Raw genomic sequence first — 25,613 nt, forward strand, 5'->3', positions numbered from 1 at the left:
TCCTGTTCTTTGTCACGTGACTTTATCATCATTAATTGAATCAGTAAGTATATCATCATCATCAATACGGTTTTTAGTGTTAATGTATTTATCTCATAATACTGAAATATGTATAAACATTTCATCCAAAGATCAAAATATACCTTGAATTCCATGTTGAGCGATGTGGTTGTAAACATGTTTGAGGTGGCAGCCTGGTTGAAAGGTGCCACCATTTGGATAGAAATCGTAATGGGCTACAGGCTGTTTGATTCCCACACTCAATCCCATATGATCTTTTGTAAATGTGTGAAGTGCATCAACAAAATTTGCATCATCAGGAGACAGTCGATCTGTTGATGACATGCCTTCAAACAGTGGTCCAGCCGGGTCGAGACCTAAACAATAAATAATGAACAGAGTCGAAATACTGTGTAGACAATTCAGTTTTTTTTTCTAGTATTGTGATCTCTGCTGTAATGGAGGCAGCATGCAGCAATTTGTGCACAGACTTAACTGACAAACAGTGATCAAGTAAATTACCATATCATCAACTTCTGTTCTGAAATGGGCATTACCAAATCCTGGCAGATTAGCATTTCTCTTTGCGTAGTTCCAAATAATATTTAGTGCCTACATGTGAAACCTGAGGGAAGATGCCCTGGTGGTGTCTGGTGTTGCCCTGATGACGAATCACTGGTCTCAAAATGTTAACTCTGCTTTCTTCCCACAGATACTGCCAGGCCTACTGAGTTTCACCAGCAATTTCTTTTCCTGTAAAAATCTGTCTCTGTAAATATCTAAAAAGTCAATAAATATTCAGTAGTTCGCATAAGCCTGGTTCTTTTCCCTTCTATCAAAGGTATACAAACCCAAGTTACAGTATTAATGCAGCACATGCAAAAGTGCAGTGTCCTTCAGTACTATACAAAAATGTAAGACAAGATTTCAGCTTAATTCTTTTGAACCTGAATCCTTGTACAGAGGCTCTAGAGGAAATTAATTATTTTCAACTTGATTTTCAGCATTATGTTTGACTACAGATTTAAGGACAGCATGGTAGCACAGTGGTCAGTAGTGCTGCCTCATAGTGCCAGGCACCTGGCTTCCATTTGGTGACTGTGTGGAATTTGTTCAAAGTCTATGTCGGGGCTCTGGTTTCCTTCCACAGTCCAAAGGTGTGCAGGGTAGGTAGACTGGCTATGTTGAATTGTCCTGTAGTGTCTAGGGATGTGCAAGCTAGGTGGGTTAGCCATGGGGAATAGTGGATTATAGGAATAGGGTAGGATGCTCTTTGGAGGGTTGGTGCAGGCTCAATGGACTGAGTGGCCTCTATGTGCACTGTAAGGATTCAATGATTCCATACCATGAATGAAATATTTTGAGACATTATTCAGCTTGCAATTACTTTTCTGACACAGACTTCATACTACTTTTAAGAATATTGTATCAAGCGAAATGAAATGTTTATAATGAAAAAAACCTCAGAGCAATGTAGTCAGATAGTTTGAAATATATCTTACTTCAGGAATGTTTGCTATAAAGTATCATGTTTTAACACTCTGAAACATTGATAGGAGTTTCCACAAGGCAGTAACATTGTGAAATAACATCCATGATCTCCTGCTTTGTACAATTCCCTACTGAAAAGCAGGAAAGACACAGGATCAACTTGTTTATCTACAATTTGGAAGAGGAATCAAGTATGGTAAACCGAAAGGAAGAGATTGATTTTATTAACATGACTACTAATATGCAAGTAATGGACACTAACACTAAAGCTGCAGTCCTTAGTATTTCATTGCTGTATCATTTCCAGTTAACATGGAAGTCAACAGACAGTAAAAAGTGAAAAATAGATGTAAAACAGGGAAGAAATATGAGGTATATTTAGATACTTAAGATCAACTTATGGCCTTATATAATCCATATAGGAATAAAATATAATATATATAGCCAATATAGGATTATAAATTGAATAGCACTGCAATAGGATGCTGCTTTGGTAAATAATCAGAAATCCCTGCACCATTGTAAAAAGGTTTTGAATTTCTTGAATGGATTCGTATACTTGGCATCCTGAGACTGAAAACTTCCCAGCAGCCTGGTACCCAGAAATATGGAGTATTGCAGATCCAAGATTGAATCTAAATTTTAATCAAACTTCACATGAGTACCGTATGTTCATTCAAGAAAGGGAATCAGAATGGCCAAAAGAACAGACATTTGAAAGCATTTGTAAATCATATTGTTTCAGATTGTGAATGGGGTGGCTGCAATGTCTCATGTTTATGTTTTACCTTGAACCTTCATTGCTTTAATGTATTAGCCTTTTATTTGAGATTGTGAAAGAGCAAAGATTCAAAGGGGAAAAGGGGATTTACTGCTTTACAGAAATATTAAACCCTATAATACTGTAAAGAAGTGCATAGTTTGTGAATAACTTCAATTTGGCAGTGGCAAAATGAATGTACAGCAGAAAGAGGAGTGCATTCTGAATTTGTGTATTTTTTGTGGATAGTAGCATAGCCAATTATCTCACAGAGTATTTTCTGTTTATGACATTGATGGAGAAGAAACATTTAATGAAGCTTAGAACAGGTCTAAGAAGTGTATTTGATAACACAGTCATATTAGATGATGTTAGTAGCAAACAAAATGATTGCTTCTGCCATTGTTCCCATGGCTATGAATTTTAATTAGTTTAAGGTTCCTCTTCATTGATCACTGTGCAGTTGCTAAGGAAACGTTTATTTTCAATGCAATTGACTTCAGTCGCAACATGCGGTGATACATGACTGTTGTAATATGCAGCACATATGGTTCAGTATTATCTAATAGATTGGTATTCAGTGATGATGAGTCTTAGCTAGCAGCTTACATAGCAGCAGAGCAGTGGATTCTGGTCCTGATACATGTGTGTAACATTTACTGCTGTCTGTTTCAGCAATGTCAATGTCTATTTTTGACTGCATTGCTATAGCTTGATATTTTTTTGATGTAGACAAGAAAAAATGTCATGGGATTCAAAGGTAAAGCTAATGGGATGTGGGCATTGCTGCTAAGGCCTGCATTTGCTACTCATCCCTAAGTGCCCTTGAGCTGAACGGTTAAGCCATTACAGAGGGCAATTAAGAATCAATTGCAGTCCATGGAAGGATGGACTGGGTCACAAGTAAGATTAGAGTAGTGCTGGAAAAGCACAGTAGGTCGGGCAGCATCCAAGGAGCAGGAACATCGACGTTTCAGGCAAAAGCCCTTCATCAGGAATTCCTGATGAAGGGCTTTTGCCCGAAACGTCGAAGTTCCTGCTCCTCGGATGCTGCCAGACCTGCTGTGCTTTTCCAGCACCACTCTAATCTTGACTCTAACCTCCAGCATCTGCAGTCCTCACTTCTGCCTGGGTCACAAGTAAGCTGGGCCAAACAAGATTTTCTTTCCCAAAGGGCTTTAGTTATATGTTGTAAAACAATCTGTTTCACGGTCCTTACTGAGAACAGCGTTCTCTTCCAGATAAATGGAATTTAAATTCCACCCACACTGTGGTGAGATTTGAACTTCTGCCTCCAGAGCAATAAATGGTGTTCCAAGAGTTCTAGACCCGTGAAATTACAAATGCACTACCATTTCTTTCTCATGGATAAACACTTGAAGTGAAAGGAATTGCAGCACAATGGAGATAAAAGAAAGAGATGAAGAGTATTTTGAGAGCTCTTTCAGAGTTGGCACAGGCACAATTGGCTGAATTGACTCCTCCTATGTTCTATGATTCTGCAGATAGATTTCGGATTTGTCTGTCTTGTGTGTTGAGTAGGCCACAGGGGACATTGTTCCTGTGGTAACCTGCCTTTGACAATTAGTTAAGCGCGTAAACTAGATTTAAGGAACCTTTTCTTTGCCTAGCCCTGTCAAATGCATAAAATTATTTCTGAGTTTGATGAATTGCACATCTCTGAAGCATCATAACCTGTCTTTTCACTTTCCAGGTCCTAGCTGACTGGCCTGAGGGTTTCCAGCACTTTCCACTCTCATTTCAGTTTCCCAACAAAGGCACTTTTTCTATCATTTTTATATTAGGCCATTCTCCATAATAACACATATTAACTGGATGGTGTAATTCCCCATTCACCACTGTCAGGTTGGAATTAGGAAGAAACTCAGTTATTTACTCTATTCTATTGGTATGGGCTCCTCAAAGGAGGTTTAGGTAGTACACTAGCTCTTCTGATGAAGGGCTTTTGCCCGAAATGCCGATTCTCCTGCTCCTCAGATGCTGGCTGACCTGCTGTGCTTTTCCAGTACCACACTCCAACTCTGATCTCCAGCATCTGCAGTCCTCATCTTTTGTCTGTTTATGGTTGTTTATGAATTTGATACAATGCTTACTGCTAATCCCAGTGGATATTTTTCATCTCATCAGAAGGCTTGTATCCTCATCATCCTTTTCCCAAGACTGTGAGATGGAAAATGGATTTGTATTCTCAAACTGTAGAAAATTGCAGAATGGTCTGATTAAGGTCTTTAAAATGTTCAAACAAATCAACTGGGAGACACAGAGAAATGATAACATTTGAGCTACAGGCCATTTAAGAAGAATATCAGGAAATTGTAGCAGAAATTTGGAATTGTTTTCTCCAAAAGACTACAGATGCTGGAAATATTGGAGCTTTCAATACGTGGCCAACTGACCTTTGTCAGTTAAGTGTACAAAGGGATGTGGCACTGGGCCAGGAAATTGAATTGAGTTATAGATCCACCATGATTAAAAGGCAGAAATGGCTCAAGGAGTTGAATGACTTACTTCTATTTAAACATTCCTATTGTTGCAAAGGACACAATTTTCTCTTCCTATTCACAGTCCCTCCTTGCTCTCTCTGCCTCCCAGTGTCTGTAATCTCTCCCAACCCTACAACACTCCATGACATCGTCACTCTCATTCTGGCTTCTTGTGCATTTCCAATCATAATTATGCCATCATTGGTGGGCATACCTTGGTCCCAAGTTCTAGAATTCTCTCTAAAATACCTATCTGTCTCTCTACCTCTATTAAGAAGCTTTTTAAAACTACTTCTTTAACCAAGCTTTGAGCCATCTGTCCCTGTGTGGATCAGTTTCATGCTTATTTTAAAATATTCTAGTGAAATCTTTGCCTTGAGACTTTTTATATGCTAAATATAAGTTGTTATAAAGAGATGATGACATATGTTTAATCAGTGAGCACATCCTGTCATGTTTAATTTAGAATCAAACAATCCCATGAAAATCGGAAGTCAACATATAAGCTGCCCTCTATTTATTAAGTTTACTGAAGGAACACACTTAAATTACCGTCAATTATCTGATTTGTTCTAGCCATATTGCTTTGAGCTAGAGATCGTATAAAAATAGCAAGTTGATCCTCAACAATACCAAACGATAGAAATTAGAACGAGACAAATATTTTGCTAGTCAACTTTGATTTTGTTCTTTAAGCCATTATTAAGAATGTACTCCATTCTAAGAGAACTTTACAGAAATCTTGGATAGTATTTCCAAGTTTATTATGTTCTTTGTACCATTTTTTCGATATTACCTGTTATTCTTCCAATTTTGTTTGGCCCAGTGACATAATTTCCAGCAAATCCCGAAACATGAGCTCCAAGACTGTATCCAATCAGATGCACCTTTCCTTTTGGAAAGCCAAAGAATTCCTGAGAATGTGAAAGATTCACACTTACATTAGGAGTACTGGCAATCTTCAAATGCCAAATGGAAAGTTCCTGCAGGATTAAAATTAATGATTGCATTGCCACCAGGAACCAAAAGATAGGGACTTGAGAAGTGAGTTTATTGTGTGTTAGGTCAAATAATATAATTGCTGTCATCCAAATAAATGAAATAGTCAAATGATAAAATTAACACCATTAACTGAAACAGATGATCTGCTATTTTATCTTGGTGGTCTTGTGGGAACAGTGCATAAGTGGGTTGCCATGTTTCCTGACATTATAACAATGACTACACTTCACAAGTACATTAGCTGTTAAGCAATCTGAGATGTCCAGAGGTTGTGAGTGGTGGTCTATAAATACAATTCACACCATATAATGTTAGGAGTTTGTGTTCAATAAATACATCTTGGAAATATATACAAATTAGATTAAAACGTTTACATTAAAATTAAAATATTTTATTCAATAACATTTTTATTTAGTACAAGTTACACTCACGTGCAGTATATAAAATAAATCTTGCAGTCAGTGTAACAGCAGTGCTGAGGATTTTTTGCCACTGTAGTACTCTTATGTAACAATGGATAAAATTCCAGAGAATTTGAAAGTGCTGGAATAATGCAGTGTTCATTTTCTTGTCTATATAAAGTGAAATTCAAAGACAGTCGAACAATCTGGACTAATCGGTTCCAAGGGGAGATTTTTCACTGTGAAATTTATAACATGTATTTGACCCAAATTCCTATTGAATTTCAGGAAGTTTTATCGAAAGAGATACCAAACAGCAATGAATCCATTTCCAATAGACTCTGAGGAACACACAGAGCTTACCTGCCAACAATGATAAATGTGGATCCTACAGTAAACTACTGAGAGGCCAGCTATATAATTCAGTACACATCAGAACTCTGTATACTCATCCCCTAGTTACTGAGTCAGGTGGTACAGAACATCTGAGTCATCTCTTGTCCTGAGTTTAGCTTTAACCTCACTTTATCACCTATTCTCTGCATCTCTATAAATCACGTGATCCATTGCTTACATTCCCCCACCAATGTGTCCGCATCTTATATCCACAATTCTAATTCCACAGTTAGTGCTCCAACACTTCATTGTTGAGGTCACAATTGCACCTTTAATAACTCCCATTAAAACAGGAACAGGAGTAAGTATTTCGGCTCCTCGAGCTGGGTGAGTAATTGAACAGACTCCTAACAATCTGTGGCCCTAACTCCACTTCCCTACCTACTCACAACAATTTTTAAGTTATTCAGAGCTCTGCTGTACACATCCTGTCCCATCAAACTTCGTTTGACTACAATCTCTCCTTGTCCAAATTGTCATCTTTCTGAAATTCCTCCATGACTACTTCCCATCTATACCTGTAACCTTTTCCAGCTCTCTCTCTGTCTCTCTGTTCTCTTATTTCTGTTCTCTAGTGCATTCTGTTTCCACCACTGCACCATCAGCCACAAAATCTCTGCCATCTCAATCTGCTCTCTTTTAACTTTTCACTTGGATTTCTTTGGACTCTAGCTTTCAATGCTCCTTCAAAAACTTTCAGAACCAAACCTGCAGACAGCTGTCCTAATGGTTCAGTTGGTTAGCGTCCATTTCTTTTCTCTGACTGTTCTTAGCACACTGCTGTCCTACAATGGCTATTTCATTTGTCTTTTGATTGACTGTATTTGAAAATTGCTCAATAAGCAAGAAACACGTTATACTGGAATCATTTTTTTGTATTTCGTGATACAGGACAAGAATTCTGTATGATAGAAAAAAATGAGAATGATTTGGGGAGATAACTTCATTAAGTTGGTAATAGTTCCAGGATGTACCAGAAGGTGGCACAACCATCTATCTTAGATTGGTACGACAAGATCACCACTTTCTCCAGCGAAACAGAACAATTTAACAAAAATATTGAAAATGTCAGTGCAATATTTGTAGTTCTATTGTTTTATCCCAACTCTGGGAATTTATTGATGTTAAATGTACAATCACAGTAGTTTCTGAATACACTTGTCCAAGAAATAAGAAGGTTACCTCAGATTACAACAGGATCTTGATCGGAATGGGGCATTGGGCTGAGGATTGGCAGATGGAGTTTAATTTAGTTAAATGGGAGGTGCTGCATTTTAGGAAAGCAATTCTTAGCATGACTTATACACTTAATGGTAAGGTCCTAGGGAGTGGGGTTGAACGAAGAGACCTTGTAATGCAGGTTCATAACTCCTTGAAGGTGGAGTCACAGATAGATAGGATAGTGAAAAACGCATTTGGTATGCTTTCCTTTATTGGTCAAAGTATGGAGTACAGGAGTTGGGAGGTCATGTTGCGGCTGTACAGGACATTGGTTAGGCCACTTTCAGAATATTGTGTGCAATTCTGGTCTCCTTCCTATCGGAAGAATGTTGTGAAACTTGAAAGGATTCAGAAAAGATTTACAAAGATGTTGCCAGATTTGGAGGATTCGAATCATACGGAGAGGCTGAATAGGCTGGGGCTGTTTTCCCTGGAGTGTCAGAGGCTGAGGGATGACCTAATAGAAGTTTACAAAATCATGAGGTGTATGAGCCTTTTCCCTGGGGTGGGTGAGTACAGAACTAGAGGGCATAGGTTCGGGGTGAGAGGGGAAAGATATAAAAGGGACCTAAGGGCCAATATTTTCACGCAGAGACTGGTACGTATATGAAATGAGCTGCCAAAGGAAGTGGTGGGGGCTGGTATTATTACAGCATTTAAAAGGCATCTGGGTGGGTATATGAATAGGAAGGATTTTGAGGGATATAGGCCAGGTGCTGGCAAATAGGGCTAGATTAAGTTAGAATATCTGGGCGAGTTGGATCGAAGGGTCAGTTTCCATGCTGTACATCTCTCTGACTATTTATAGTAAGAATGTATTGCAAGGTTTAGTAGGTAGAAATGTGTCTTGGCATCTGTTTTGCTTTTCTACCCCATCAAAGTTTCACCTGCACACCCACCAATGCCATTTATTGTATCTGTTGCTCCCGATGCAGTCTCCTCTACATTGGGAAGACTGGATGCCTTCTCACCAAGCGCTTTAGGGAACATCTCCGGGACACCCGCACCAATTAACCACACCGCCCTGTGGCCCAACATTTCAACTCCCCCTCCCACTCTGCCGAGGTCCTGGGCCTCCTCCACTGCCGCTCCCTCACCACCCGATGCGTGGAAGAAAAACACCTCATCTTCCGCCTCGAAACACTTCAACCCCAACTGGACTTCACCAGTTTCCTCATTTTCCCTCCCCCCACTTTACCCCAGTTCCAACCTTCCAAGTCAGCACCATCCTCATGACCTGTCCTACCTGCTAATCTTCCTTCCCACCCCCTATCCACCTCCACTCTCCCCTCTGACCTATCACCTCCATCCCCAACCCCATCCACCCATTGTACTCTTTGCTACCTTCTCCCAGCCCCATTTATCTCTCCACCCTGGAGGCTCCCTGCCTTCATTCCTGATGAAAGGCTTTTGCCCATAACATGGATTCTCCTGCTCCTCGGATGCTGCCTGACCTGCTGTGCTTTTCCATCTCCACTCTAATCTAGACTCTGATTTCCAGCATTTGCAGACCTCACTATTGCCCACCTGTTCTATGCAGATATTTAGTCCTATTAAGGTAATTAACTTCAAAATAGGCTGGACACATAATGGGTAAATTCCCAGCACCTGCAGACTTTTGAATGTTAGCATGTATTGACTTCAGAAATGATGGAATACATTAAGATACTTAAAATCATACATTTTAAGTTAGAAAAGGCTCATGCACAGCATCGTAATAGTTAACCATTTGTCTTATAACTGTTTTCAGTTTTGTGACGTAACTATTCTTATTAAAATGTCTGTGATGTGCAAACTCTCTAATTACAGCTTTACATTTCCTTCCATCATGATTTACAGGGTTTCTGTATATTGTCCTAAAACAAAAGCCTGTGTACTATATCCAGAGCCATTTTAGGAGAATGTGCTTAAAGGGAAACCCCTCTCCAACATTTGAACATACATTCAAACACAGGAATTAGAAGCAGGAGTGGATCCCTTGGCCCCTAAAGTCTGCTCCAACATTCAGTAAGACCCTTGATGATCCAATTACTCCACGTCCCTCCTAACCCCTTTTTGCTCTTGCATTTCAAGAATCTAACGGATATAATGCTGGATAATTTGTCATTGTCTTGTGCAGAATTCCATTTGTCACTGGAATTTAAGTTGTGGCATTTAAATGACTAAAACAGAGTCGTAGCTTTATATGCAAATAACATACAATGCAGCATTCAAGATGGCAGCAGAGTAGCAGCACAGCCCGAGGACTCTTGTCCAGAGCTCATCTGTTCCGTTTGCTTTTACTTTTTTTCTTCCTTCACTGTTTTCTTACTTTAATCTACTTACCTTCTGTGGAGAGTGAGTTTATGCAGCACCGCGGAGATCAGCGCAGAAGAGGGTCAACTCAGCACACGGGAGATCACGTCAGAACAAGGAGACCAGCCCCAAGATGTGGTGACCAGGTTACCCAGCAGCAGTGGCAGCGATGACAGCAGGCAGCCCCAGGTCTCCAGGAGAGCAGGCCCGAGTGGAGGACATCAGCTTAGCATGGCTAGAAAGTTTGTTGAACTTTCAACTTAATTTCTTTACTTTTCAACTTTACACTAAGAGAACCTGCAATGTTTAACTTTCAACTTTGTTTGTTTATTTTCCTACTTTGTATGTAATATTTTGTCCCTAGGAACCTTTGTACCTAAGGTGGTACTGGGAAAGGCCACATTGTAGACTTTTCACGTGTACTTTTTACGTGACAATAAAATCTAATTCTAATCCCAATTCTAGAAGAGCAAAGGGTTTACTCTGTCAATTGGGGTGATGTTGGATATGTCATAATAATGGAACCTCAAGACATGACGCATGGAATGTGGAACATGGCTTTCTAACATATGGATCTTCATTGCTGAGTTCTAATTACAGCCTGATCAATCGGTCAGTGGTTTCTATCTTGGTTGGGTTCTATTGTGGTGTACCCCAGAGAAACTGGTGCAATGTGACAGTGTTGGAAACCAGGCAAGTTATCCTTCTGGTCTCTGACCCATAGCTCATAATCATAGAGCTGAATAGGGTGCAAACATACTCTTTGATCCAACTCAACCATGCTGACCAGGTATCCTGGATAAATCTAGTCCCATTTGCCACCATTTAGCCCATATCCCTCAAAACCCATCCTATTTGTATACCCGTCCAGATGCCTTTTAAATGCTGTAATTGTACCAGCCCCCCCCACTTCCTCTGGCAGCTCATTCCATACACGCACCACTCTCTGTGTGAAAAAAACAGCCCCTTAGGTCCCTTTTAAATCTTTCCCCACTTACCTTAAACCTATGCTGTCTAGTTTTGGACTCCACTACCCCAGGCAAAAGACCGTTGCTATTCAACTTATCCATATCCCTCATGATTTTATAAACCTTTACAAGGCCACCCCTCAGCCTCAGACACTTCAGGGAATACAGCCCCAGTCTATTCAGCCTCTCCCTATAGCTCAAGCCCTCTAAGCCTGGCAACATCCTTGTAAATCTTTTCTGAACCCTTTCAGATTTCACACCATCTTTCATATAGCAGGGAGACCAGAATTGCATGCAGTATTCAATAGTGGCCTAACCAATGTCCTGTACAGCCTGCCTTGACTGATTGACTCAGTTCTTTTTCCAACTGCACCAGTCTCAGACTGATCTTTTTCCTTACTATGTCCCTGGGTCTCCACTGCCACCCCTTACTGATCTAAATCCTCCTGAACAGCTCTAGCAAATCTCCCCAACAGTGTAATAGTCCCCTTCCAAATCAGGTGCAATTTGTCCTTCTTATGCAGAAGGATATTCTTACTTTTACCCCAGAAGATAGTTCAATGATCCAACAATGTGAATCTTTCTCCCCTGTAGCCACACAGTCATCTGTTCTATCCTCCTATTCCTACTTGCACTAAGGGCATGGTTGGAAACATGGGACTGGGATATCATAGCAATTACAGAGATGTAGCTGAGGGATGGACAGGATTGTCAGCTCAATGTTCCAGGTTATAGATTCGGTAGGAAGGATAGAAAGGGGATGCAAGAGAGAAGGGGATGTGGTGTTTTTGATTAGGGTTAATATTAGGGCTGTACTTAGGGACTATATTTCTAGAAATGCATTCAGGGAAGTGGCACCAGGAGTAATCAAGATATTACTACCCTTGAAGATCTCCTTTTTAAATTCCAGTCTAATTTCCTTTATTCACTCCTCAGAACCACATCTTTTTCTCTTGGTATGTCATTAGTTTCAGTGTGTACAATGACCCCTTGCTAGTCGATTTTTCCCTTTGAGACTATTCTGCACCCTCTCCGCAATATCCTTGATCCTGGCACCAGGAAGCAACATGCCATTCTGGTGTCTCGTTGTCAGCTGCAGAAACATCTGTCTATGTCGCTGACCAGAGATCCCCCTATCACAATTGATGGCTTGGAGCTTGATGTACCCCTCGTTACATTAGAGTCAGCCTGTGTACCAGAAATCTGGCTGTCAGTGCTACATTCTCCCAAGAGTCCATCACCCCCTACATTTTGCAAAACAGCATACCTGTCTGAAATGGAGATAGCTATGGGAGACTCCTTCACTATCTGCCTACCTCTCCGACTTCCCTGGAGGTACCCACCTGACTGTATTTGCAGATTTTCTACCTTCCTATAATTGCTATCCATCACACCCCTAGCTCCTGTAAATTCCTCATTGCCTCTAACTGCTGCTCCAGCCAATCCATGTGATCCAATAGGATTCACAACCAAACACATTTCCCGCAGACATAATCATCAGTAACATGGAAACTCTCCCACATTCTACAGGAAGAGCACGTCACTCTAATAAACATCATCTTTGCATCTTAACAATATACAGACCCAGACAATAGCAATCTTACTGCTGTAGAAATACTGCTCCAAGATCACTTCAAACCTATGCTTTATATTTTTAAGGTTTAATTAAGAGACAGATCTCAATAAAACATCTAATAAAAAACATATTTACTATTGTTGATTTATAAAACAAAACAGTAAGGTTTTATATATATATATATATATATATAAAAAGCCATTAAGCTATTCCCCCATACAGGTTTCTCCAAGGTCAGCTGTGAATTTTAGTGTTTCTTTATTTTTCTTAGAACAAACTCCAATGTTGAGAGCTATTTGAAATTAAATAGCAGAGGCATTCAGCTGTGAGGGTTCACTGCTGCGTTAGATGGCTGTGCTGATTTACTGCTCCATTTTTTTATACTTCCCACATGATCCCTGTTTTCTCTCTCTTTCTCCTTTTTTTCAAAGTGCCATATCTCCTTTTTTTAAAATACCATTGTTTTGATCTCTTTTCTCCAAAGTTCCAAAACAATGCAGCAGCTTATAAAACAGTAATTACTGCTCCAAGAATTTGAGAAAACCAGCTCCAACACTGAAAAATTCCTCAATAGAGGAATAGCTCTTACAGCCATAACTTTTCCTGTCTCCCGTTTCCCCTCCCCCCAAGACGTCCTGGAATATTGAAACAAAAAGGGAATGATATAACTTACAACTTTAAACCAAGTCATGAAAGAAAGGCAGAGGTCCTTTCAAGGTATTTTAAAGATTTGTTCCCACTGCCCAGCTACATTGATATTTGTTTTCCTACCTGATCCTTCACAAAGGAAATTTATCAATACTGGGAGCACATCCCTTAGAAAAGGTTCATGTAGGCATGTGTTTGCATTAATTTGGGAATTAATTCCATCATTGATTCTGCTCTGCTTTTCAATAAGACCATGGTTGATCTGATGTGGTAGCTTTAACTCACTGCAAACCTCATGACCCCTTGACTACCTTATAAATATTCAATGACTCTGCCTCCATCACACTTGGGGGTGGGGAGAAATGTTCCACAGACTCATGACCCTCTGAGAGTAGACATTTCTGCTCAACTTCATCTTAACTGCAAGAAGATTTGTTTTAACTTGTGTTTCCTAATTCTAATCTCAAAAGGAAACCTGTTTTAAGCATTCAGTCTGTCAAATCCTCTGTCAGATCAATTGCTGTGGTTTGGTTCTTTAATGCTTCATATATTTTATTTTGGCTCTTGTTCTTGCAGTATACATTTGTCCACAATTCACTTCACAATGGGAGAGGCCTGCATCAGGCTGAGATGAGTCAGAAATGGTCCTAATGTGAGGACATCCCAAAGCACTTTACAGTATGACAATGCTGTCACTTTACAAAAAGGTTGTTTTGTCCCGGGTTTTTTGGAAGAGAGATTGTAAAGTCTAAGGTGCCGAAGTGACTACGGGCGATGAACTAAGTCAACAATTAGAGGAGGCCTTTAGGCCTTTTTTTAAGAATAGTTGTCGCAATGGAAGAGGACTGGCCAGTTCTCTCAAATTAGGTTTTCTAGTATTTTTAGCTGTTAATGGTCAGAAGCTGTTTGGGTCCCAGAAGGGTTGGAGCTTCAGTAAAAGGATTCCTAGCTGCTACATTCTCTGAAATCTCTCGATGTTGTTTCTTCCTGGATTGGAGAACTGCCTGTAAAAAGCTGTGTCTGAATTTACCTTTTTGCCAATGGGAGTGTTTATAAAACAGTTAATTAGTAATAGGTTCTCTATCTGTTATTAGGTCAGATTTTCCAATAGTTAAGTTATTCTAAATTCCTCCTACCTCTGTTTGTATTTTAACTATAGTGTTTAAATAAATTGCATTTTGCTTAATGTCGAGTAGTTTGACCAGTCGCATCATTTGTGGAACACACACTTCACATCTACCTTTAAAATAAGATAGGTTAGTGTTTGGGTTACCGTTTTAAAATATTTTTTTTGGGGGGGGAGGGTTCTGGTCTAGTCAATAGCAACAGCAAAGGAAACAACAAAGTTACAGTCTCTTGTACAATGTAGAAAAAAATAGAGAAATGGAGTGATAGGAATAAAAAAAACTAGGATGGAAAGAACCAAAGACAATAAGGAAAAGCTGAGGTTACACTTCAGTCAGAAAAGGAATAAAATAAAACAAAGCATAGGGTTCAAAAAGAAATTGGCAAAAGGATTTACACAAAATAATAATATAATATTAAAGGAAATGCATGAAAAATGAAATTAATTGAAAGGCTTTTCAGAAAAGGCCTGGAGAAGGAGGATCATTGAGAAGGACAAGGCAGACAAACACTTCAAGAGCATTAGAAAACATTCACTTCTCTTTAAAGGTATGTGAGATTTTTCAAATCTCATAAATCAGCCTGTTTCATCAATTCATTGGTCTCTGCATTAGTGAATATATTTAAATAATTTGTATTGACTCGATATTTGAATCTCACGAGAAACCCCTTGGCCTGTAGATTCATTAACATTGCAAGTCAATACTCCCCTTAATCCTTCATTGATTGTTTAAGAGCCCCTGCTGATATTGGTTACAGTCAGGGTGATATTGGTGCCTTTGAACTGATAAGGAACATGAAATTGAAAAAGTTCACAATAATCAGTAATAGGATTCAATAACCTGACTGAGCCTGAGCATATATCACTGAGAATCTTTCCTTCTCCAGCCTGTGAAAATCTAAGTCATTCTGGGAATTGGTGGCTGCTTTTTGTTTGTCTTTAGTTGGACAATATTTAATGTATTGAATTTAGGAAAATAAGACACAGGAGCAAGAGTGGGCCATTCTAGATCATGGCTGATTATCTATCTCAGCACTATATTTCTACACCACCCTCAAATCCTTTGATGTTGTTAATAATTAAATATCTATCCATTTGTTCTGTTTCTCACAAGTGGATTAACCATGCAAAAATGCTGTTATGTATTTCCTTAAACTAATACCTCAGTGGCAAAATCTACTAGAAGACCTTAGTTTTGTAGATTTACCTCCAACCAGTCCAATAAATCTGCAATCTCACGACCAACAATCCGTGTGTTCTTTACTGCTACTGGATAATGTTGATGTGCTAGTGTCAACCAATCAACAACAATCACATTAATGTCCTTCAGTCTGGCTTTCAGTGCAGCCGCCATCTTCCAGATCCAATTTTCATACATTCCGTCAACCTGCACGATTTAGAACATAAAGAAAAATTTGTAACTTCCTTCATAAATTGGTACATTAATTATGTTACATGCTCAAAACCTTAACTTATCTTTGTTGTTTGCAGATTTTTTTTATTTGTTCATGGGTGTTGCTGGCTGGACCAACCTTTATTCCCTATTTTTAACTGCCCTTGAGAAAGTGGAGCTGAGCTTCCTTCCTGAGCAGCTGCACTCTTTGGGGCGTAGATATGCCCTCAGTGCTATTAGGAATATTGACCCAAGAATACTCAGGATGGTATATGACTTGAAGAAAAACCTGGAGGTGATTCTGTTCCCATGCATCATATCCTTTAATGTCTGCAAGTAACAGGGCTCTGTTTACTAATATTTGTTAATCACATCTATGCAAATACACCACATTATGAGCCCGACTAACAATTCTAAACTGGTTGGGTAATTATTCACACACTCAGATTTGTTTAGCAAATGCTGTCCAATCACAGAATGTTAACTAAAATTGGACACTGTATTTTGGGCTTTGACAGCAAGGTATGGTTAGGTATGAGTACCTTTTCTGGGACTGCCAATAGCCAAAGGGGCTTGCTGTTTGATACAATCTGCTTGTCTTTGGGACATACGGCCTACATGCCTGGCATCATACTGGCACTGAAATTCATATACCATATTTTGTGTCTGTGACAGACAGAGCACTTTGATTGCAGCATCCTGTTAATGTCAGACCATACTCACCTTGCTACGGCCTATTAGTGGCACAGAATAACTAGCTTCCCAATTGCTAAAACCTTTGAGATATGTTACTGTTCCAGGGTAGCGTAACATGGACTGAGTAGTTTTCAGGACCAAAATTCTTTGGCCCTTTTGTGAGGTTGCATGATCTATAACGAGAAATTATCTGTTTAGGGTAGTCCAGTATTTCTTGTAAATTGTATTGAGGAGTGTAAAATGAAAGCTTTGGCAAAATGTGTCTTTTTTCCAGCAATATTTAAATGATAGGTTAATGTTTATTTAGTGGTCAGAACATAAATTGGTGGCCACTTCTGGTGTGAAGATTTCAGATCTTTGTGCGTTCTAGGGCCTGCTCTTTCTGGGTAAGGCTTTTAGTTTAATCCAAATTTGTGCTGAATTCTGTTTATTTCAATTTGCACTTTCACCTCATTGTTACCAAGCAATCTTCTTTGATCTGTGACTCATACAGCCCATAGACAAACTTATTACTAGACATCAAGAAACTTTATTCCATAGCTATGTATAAAAGAAGCAGGAGTACCGTCCATCCATGAATAATCATCACTAAAGGGTGGGAAGTGTTTAAGCTGCAGCTTTCCAACATCAAAGCCTGACGAGAGGTGAAGCAGCAGGTCTCCTTGTTAAACAAGTGCCCCATGAAGAAGCAAAATTTGATAGGTGCTGCGTGTGTCGTTCTTCTGTCAACGAAGGTTCTTTCTGTTATGAATGAAACAACACCAGGGTCATTGTAGATTCATCTCGCAGTAGAGCTTGGAGCAGGCATAGGTAATTAAACCAGTCAAGCCTGCTAGGCAGTATGTTCATGGCTGATCTCATCTCAACTCTACCTCCAGGCTGCTCCCCATAATCCTTTAACACATTGCAAATTAAAATTCTGTCCCTCTCCTCCTCAAATTCATTCACTGTCCAACCACCCATTGCATGCTGAGGTAATGATTTCCACAGATTCACAATCCTTTGAGAAGTAGTTCATCCACATCTGTTTTAAATCTGCCATCCTTATCCTAAAGCTATGACTTTTCATTATAGATTTCCCCACAGAGGGAAACACCCTCTCCACGTCTACTTTGTCAATCTCCTTTAGCATCTAATATACCTCGATTAGGTCTCCTCTCACTCTTTTAAACCCAAGTGAGTATAGGCCTAAATTGCTCAATCTCTCTTCATAAGTCATGCCTTTCAACTCTGGAATAATATAGGTTACAATATCCCAAATTCAGCAACATTACAACTCGGGGTGATTGGGTTACTCAAAGCATGACGCTTAAAGCTAGTAACTAGATCTTGAGCTAAACATTGACATCAACATTAATATGTGGAACATTACAAAAGTGTTTGTTTTTGGACAGCTCCAATCTTTGAACAATTGGATTTGAGCCACTGTAGCTGTTCAAACTAGCTAAACGGAGGAGTTAGCTCTTCTCTACAATGTCTTTGGATGGTTACAACAAAATTTTATATTATTTTAAGCATCATGTTATACATTTCTAATAAACATATAGTTACCCAATGTCTAGTGTATCAGCAAGGGCCCAATTAGAGCTTTCTCTTGAGTGAAAAAAGGCCAATTTTATTATCTACTAATGCAGGTAAAACTACAAAAATGCAGCATCAAACATCAAGCCTGGATACAAAGATAAAAAGATAGCATCCAAACGGAAGATAAGTAAAACATACAGTTTACAATCCTCAGGATGTCCTTGAGGTTCAAGATTTTAACCTGAGATATCAGTTGTTTACCTGGTGGCTTTGTTCATCAGCAGTTCTGAATGTTATGATTATTCTTTTATGTTCTCAGTGTTCTGGCAATTCCTTTTAATCAATACTGTCACTAGACACTTGGTCTTTTTGAAAGGCCAACAGGGCACTTCCTGCACCTTCTGCTGGCTAGAAAGTTTTTTCTCCTGCTCTGCCAAAAGCAATTCCCTGAAATATAAGCTGGTTTGTAGGAGTTTATTATTTCCAAGCTTTATAATTATACTGCGGTCTTTCATCTCTGATATATGAAACTTCTCAGAAAGGTACAAATCAAAATAGGAGATAAGAAATTTTTCCACATCTGACTGTGTAGGTTATTTCAATGTCTTTTGATAAAAATTAATTTCAGTTCAAATAATTTTGATTCTGTGATATTATTGTCATGAAAGCTCAGCTAACCTGTGTGGTCAGCTATTTGCCATGGCCATTTTAAGCCAGTGTATTTTCCTTGTTAAAACTATTTCATTCATGAACGTCCCAGATATTAAAATCAGATGATGAGATTCACAAATCAGTAGTCCCCATTTTATCACAGCTGTAACATCCCGGTGTTAATACCAAGGATAATTGTTTCAGCTGACTGGGGTAAATTGGTGTTACTGTTACCTCTAGTTTTTCATTCCAGTTTTCTAATTTCCCTTTCCTGTCTTTTTAATTCCATCTCCCTTACTTTACCTTTTCTGCCATTTTAATTTCTTCATTTTCTCCTCAAGCTCAAGCTGCTCTAACCATAACGGAATACTGCCAGACTCAGGTGAGTCAATTCCTAGAATCCTGGTCTGCCCCCGATTTTCTATTAAACCCAACTGCTGTGCTAGTCACTTTGTTCCTCAAATTGTTTCTTCTTTCCTGGATCTATCAGGTAATGCTACCTCCAGGTTACCTGTCAATTTGATCAGTCCGGCTTTTGGAAGTTCACTTAAGACTATCAAGGACAATTTTGCCACCTGCAGGAAATTCTTTGCAATTTGCGAGGCTATTTTTATTTGTCAGAAAGAACCTGGCGTTTTCCTTACCTGTATTACTTACTAATCCCACAAATAAATTGTCGTTGTCTCAGTTTCAATATATCTCAGACAAGAGCTCCAACCGTTGTTATTCCTCAATGGGATAGTGTGCTGGAAATCAAGTCCTAATATTCTTGGAGTTAGGCTGTAAGTTTGTTCGCTGACCTGGTGGATTTGTTCTCAAATGTTAAATCACAATGCTAGGTAACATCATCAGTGAGCCTCTGGTGCAGCATTGGTGTTCTGTCCTGCTTGCTATTTATGTGACTTGGTTTGTCTCGGTGCCACAACATAAATAGGAAGGGGGACAGATAACCAATGCTTCACCAGAGGTTCACTGATGATGTTACCGAGCATTGTGATTTAACATTTGAGAACAAATCCACCAGCTCAGCGAACAAACTTACAACCTGATCCACAACCCGAGCTATAAATCTTTTCCAAAATCTCAAAACACCTACAGGCACAATATGCTCAAATTAGCCTGAAAATGGGAAACCAACACCATCCGATTGAGCCCCACCTGCTAGCAACTGTACTTTCTACACTAATGTCTTAGGAAATAGTTATTACCATGATATGACAAATACAAACCACCTCTCAACACACCACACGTGGAGAGAACAGCAGAACAGAATGGTCACAAAACCTATCACAACAAACCAAGACACAGAAATAGCAAACAGGACAGAGGCTTCAACACTTCACCGAGGCTTGCTGACGACGTTATCTTGCATGTTACCTAGCATGGTGATGAAACATCTCAGAACAAACCCACCAGCAGCTCAGTGAGCAAACTTACAATCTGATCCACAACCTGAGCTACAAAACTTCTCCAAAATCTCATTCTTGGGGTTGTTGCAGACAGTAAAAGCATTATCAAAGTATAATGACAGGCCATTGTTTTTAGACAGGGTGGTTTGCATGTGTAATGAACCTCCAGAGGAAGTGGTATATGTGGGCACAGTTACAATGTTTAAAAGACACTTAGATAAATACATGAATAGGAAAGATTTGAAGAGAAATGGGCCAGGAAGAGGCAAGGTAGGACTAGTTCAGTTTGGGGTTAAGTTTAGCATGGACTAGTTGGACTCAAGGGTCTGTTTCCTTAATATATGACTCTATATTAGAAAGAATACATTGGCCCCACCCACCTGTTTGATAGATTCAGGTTAACAGAAAATGTGGACCAGGTTTCGGTACATATCAAAACTGTTTAGTTTATGGACTTTTACCACAGATAAACCATCATGAACTGTTGGCGTATAACTCTATTAGCTAGAACTCTAGCCTCCTCCTAATCCCACTCTACCTTTATACGTACATAGATATAGACAAATAAAAGAATATTGGTCTTAGGTATGAAGAGAAAAGAATGATAGAGAAACAGTTCAGGGACTGGGGAGTGAGAATGTGTGTGTGTGAGAGAGATGCCATTCCCCTTCCAGAGATCTGAAGGCTTCTTACTGTATTGTTCATGTGCACAAACCATTCAACTACCTAGGAGCCAGAGAATTGTTATCAGGCAAATAAATTTGGCATCTACAACTAGTCACAATTCCATAAACCGATCAGCAACCTGTTGCCTGCCGAATCATGCCTCGCTGCTGTGCCATCTTGTCTTATACCTTCTCCCACTGCTTTCAAAGCAACACAACTTCCAATGGGTTTCAGTAACTTATTACCAAAAGTACAAGTCCGTTATTGTAATAGTTTGTTTTCCAAAATCAGTCTATAATAAAAAATAATGTAAAAAGAAAACTTACTTTTTTTTTATTGTCTTAAATGTTACCATTATACCTTTAAAAATGAATTTATAATTAAATATTAATATTCCTTCCTGAAAAATAGGAACACTGGAACAGGAGTAGGCCCTGGATCATTTGTGCCAGTTTTGCCATTTTACATCATAGCTGTTCATCCATTTCATCGAAATCACTTTCTGTGCTATCATTATCTTCCTTGATGCCATTGGTGTACAGACATCCATTGATTTCTGGCTTGAACATACTCCAATGCCTCTATTTAAAATCTAAATTTTGATTTAGTTTGGTCTGAGGACCTGTGATTAGGTGTTGAACACAGACCTCCGGTCATATTAATGACAATGTCTTAAATGATTTAGTTCCCAGGAAGCATTGTGGCCCTTTAAATTCTCCTAAGGTTTGAGAGAAGCATAGTAAATGGAAGGTTTGTATTCAGAGTCTTAGAGTCATAGAGATGTACAGTACAAAAACAGACCCTCAGTCTAACTCGTCCATACTAACCAGATATCCACCCCAATATAGTCCCATCTGCCAGCACCCTGCCCATATCCCTCCAAACCCTTCCTATTCATATACCCATTCGGATGCCTTTTAAATGTTGTAATTGTACCAGCCTCCACCACTTCCTCTGGCAGCTCATTCTGTACACATACCACCCTCTGGGTGAAAATGTTGCCTCTTAGGTCTCTTTTATATCTTTCTCCTCTCGCTCTAAACCTATGAAAATATGGAACGCTTCACGAATTTAACCCAAAGTTTCTTCAGGCAAGCCTTAAAAGGAATGCTGGGATTTAAAAGCGATTAAAAGACACTGAGGTGCTAAGTGAGTTCTTGGCATCTGCCTTTAGCAAGGCAGAAGGTGCTGCTAAAGTCATTGCGAGAGATTTGCAAAAGGAAGCTTGCAAATGTTAAGCCCTTGTTCCTGAGAAGGAGAAGCCCAGCAGCACCAAGCTCTTGAGGATCAATAGTGGGGAAGATTGGGAAACAACACTTTAGCGCAAACTAGCAGTCACTCAGACAAATGTACTTCATTTAAGGAAAACCAGCATGAACATGTTAAAGGCAAAACGTTTTTAAATGACTTGATTAAGCAATTTGATAGAATAACAGAGAGGTTTGACATGGGTAATGCAGTTGTTACATTGCATACAGAGTTTTAAAACAGGTTTGATAAAATGCTGCATAACAGATTCATCTGTAAGGCTAAATCCCACAGCATACAACAGACAATGGCAGCTCGCAGATGGCAGAGTAACTGGAAACAGAGGGCGATGACGTAAGATGATTGACAAAAAAGCCAATGTTCACAATGAGGAAAAGCTATTTTATGCAAAAAATCAATAAGTTGATCAGGTACGGGATGTAAAATCTGACAGTCTAATAGATGCGGCTTCAATCAAGACCTTCAGAAAGAAATTGGGCAGCTATCTGAAGTGAAAAAATTACCAAGACCAAGGAGAAGATATGCCTGCTGAATTGCTCTTGCATAGACCCAGACAGATACAATGGGCTGAACGGCCTCCTTCTGTCTGTTACCATTCATTCTGTGGCTCACTGATTCACCTATCCAGATGCTGGTCATGTGTTGACGTTACAAGGGAATTAATTTCATGGCATCTGTTCATGCAGTGGATCTGACGCAGCAACTCACTGATAGCACTGGGTTCGTGCCGAAAGCTTGGTGCTGATCAATCTTTGGATTGATAATCCAATATTTGTTGTAGGCAAATTCTGATTAATTACTTTGCAATTAAATAAGTGAAGTCATTGCATATGCGTAGGCAAACACAAATAATTTTCAAAAACACTTAGGTGATGGCAATTGTAGAAATGCAAGCAAACAGCTATCAAACTAATCGAAAACATCTGAAATCTTTGCTTAAAAATAAGTTATTACCACACCATGTCCTTGATCCAGATGTCAAATTACCCAGGACATGGTGACCATCAAAATAACCTTGGACATTGTCCTTGTGGAAAGCCATTGTAGCACGGAGAACGTCAAATATTACTTTACATTTTTTTTTATTTGTGTATACTTCATGCCAAGGTCAAATGTTTAAGCTTGTAATATTTTCACTATATACTTGTTCCACTAATTCATAATACATTTAAACTGACTTCAGCTCATATCAAACAATGATGATATAGAATGGACATTTTTTGGAGCAATATTACTGAAATATTCCACTGAAGGTCTTTAATTCTATCAGCATTAGCACAACCAAGTGAGAAGATATGAATTTGTTTCTCTTTGGTCAAACTATTTAATTGGTCACGACAAAGGTTTCAGTTCATTCTTGCCTAAGGCAATACCTTTCTCCAATTAAAAATACAGCCGTTGTCATGTGCAACAGAGAATCAATCAACAACATCGAGAAAGCAAATTTATTAACTATCAGACCTGAGGAACGTATCAATAAAGTGACATCTGGAGTCACTTCAGCACATATAGACACACGGACAGAAAAACAGCCACGGACACACAGAGACAGAGGCAGACATAAAGACATAAACATACACAGATAGATGCACATGCATACACATGAGTACACACATACGCTCTAAGACACACATTATGACAATTTAGAGAGATCTTAAAATAAATTGCAAAAAGAAAAATGCAAGTCAACTTTGTTTTTTTCCCAGCAATAAACTTTACAAAGCTTCGATACCAGTGAAACATCACTCCTATATGCACTTTTTAATTTCTTACCTCATTGGCAAGTTTCCAAACATTCCAGATCAGTGACTTATTATACATTTATCAGATGTGATTTTTGCTGTCACTCTCTCTCTCTTTGAGATACATACATACCGGCTACTTCACTTTTTATTTCTAACTGAACTTTAAGGAAACTGAAAGCACTAAAACAATTCTAAGACATCTTTCCTGTTCTGAAAGCTTGGACTGCCATAAAATAACTTACTCTGCTGGAGGTGTGAAACTAATCTTCCTAAATGAAACGCAATTGTTTCCCTCAGTCTACCTTTCAGTCCATCATAAATGTTCAACTTCGGAAGCATTTCATCAATTAACTGCTAGTGTAATTTAATTAGTCATTTAGATCAAGCCACCTGCTTTCTTGGAAATGATGTTTAAATGAACTGCTCAAAAATTACGAATTTCTTATGGCAGAGGCGACTGTGTAGTGGTACTATACTTTAGGGAATAAAACTTCCATCTTTACCTGGTCTGGCCTACATGAGACTCAGACCAACAGCACTGTGACTCTGAACTGACCTCTGAAATGATCAAACAAGGCTCTCCATTCAAGGGCAACTATGGCTCTGCAACCAATGCTGGCCCAGCTGTGATGTTATACTCCATGAATAAATAAAATAAAATTATCTTCACTAAACCCCCAAAAGAACCCTTTAATTCTCTTCTCAAATCCAAATTCCCAAATTGCATTAATATATTGTAAACCTTTATTAGATCACACAGGTAGGCATGCCATGTACATATGCACAAGGTGGAAGCAGGAAAGGTGTTCAGTACAAAGGAAGATAAAAGAATATACTGTTTAGAGTAATTTTATTTTTGACGTGCAAGCTTTTAACCTGATACTGATATTGACAGTTTCTTGGCTACTATCAGTCATAGCGAACATTGTAGTTCTTGAAAACAATCAGTTCCTGGATGAGTTCTCTGAGTAGCTGTTTCTGTGCCAACTTCTTCAGAGAGAAGCTTCATATTAAATACTGTCCAAAACTGCACTCAGAGCCTCCTTAAAATATTGGCTGCAGTGAGTATTCTCAGGACGTGCTTTAGATGGGTATGCTAGTGGCAGTCACTGGATCAACATCCAGTACTTGGCATTTGTTAATGTCTCCCTCAGACAAAGATAGATTTAAAAGGGTGGAAACCTGACTATTGGCTCACAATCCATTTTGATGCATTTTGTCAAAGTTGCCCTGCAATCCTTCGATATAGATGGAGTCGGAGTTTGATGATGTCAAGACGTTTCAGACACATGTGCTGAGGATCTCATTATGAGCTATGCGTTTTAGGAAATGAGTTGTGACATCCAGATATTATTGCTGGATAGCCTCTTCTAACTGTATTGCTTAGTCTCAACCACTAGACATTCCTTTAAACATTCCTGTTGGGTTGGCTAATATCAAGTCAGCTGATTAGTTGGACATTTTAAATGCCCCAGTTCAATTTTAGTTGCTCCCCTTGCAACCATAAAGTCTAAGACGTTTTTTCAGTCAAATTGATGAGATCTGAAAGATTAACAGTCCATTTTTTTTTGTCATCATGACTGTGTGAAAGGTAATACTCACAAACCTACAAATCAAATGTGTCTAAATCGTTACTGGAAGTTGTCTTCCACATTCCCACCTGGTTCTCAATTCAAATAACAGTATAAATTTCTCGGATCCCCCTATGTTTTGTTAGTGTTTGTAGCTTTGTGAGAGAGAATGGTACTGGCACACTGGACTCAATTATATTGTCTGGCGCACATACAAATGCCAGACATGCAGACAAAAGTCTCCTGCAGAGGCAAATACTCAACTACCATGCTTTCTAAAAATAGAAACAAATGTGTGTGA

General features: G+C 39.1%; 1 protein-coding gene across 1 annotated transcript in view; it reads right to left on the bottom strand.

Annotated features, from left to right (window-relative positions):
- Positions 1–23,630, bottom strand: part of lipca (lipase, hepatic a) — a 35,833-nt gene extending 12,203 nt beyond the window's left edge. The window contains exons 1-5 of the mRNA XM_060852865.1: positions 23,575–23,630; positions 17,043–17,199; positions 15,596–15,775; positions 5,552–5,669; positions 144–377 (exon numbers count right to left, since the gene is read on the bottom strand). Of these exons, the coding sequence (XP_060708848.1) occupies positions 144–377; positions 5,552–5,669; positions 15,596–15,775; positions 17,043–17,199; positions 23,575–23,630 (745 nt within the window). The remainder of the gene's footprint in view (positions 1–143; positions 378–5,551; positions 5,670–15,595; positions 15,776–17,042; positions 17,200–23,574) is intronic.
- Positions 23,631–25,613: the final 1,983 nt, after the last annotated feature.

Source organism: Hemiscyllium ocellatum, chromosome 39 (genome assembly GCF_020745735.1).
Source record: "Hemiscyllium ocellatum isolate sHemOce1 chromosome 39, sHemOce1.pat.X.cur, whole genome shotgun sequence".
Classification (NCBI taxonomy): Eukaryota; Metazoa; Chordata; class Chondrichthyes; order Orectolobiformes; family Hemiscylliidae; genus Hemiscyllium; species Hemiscyllium ocellatum.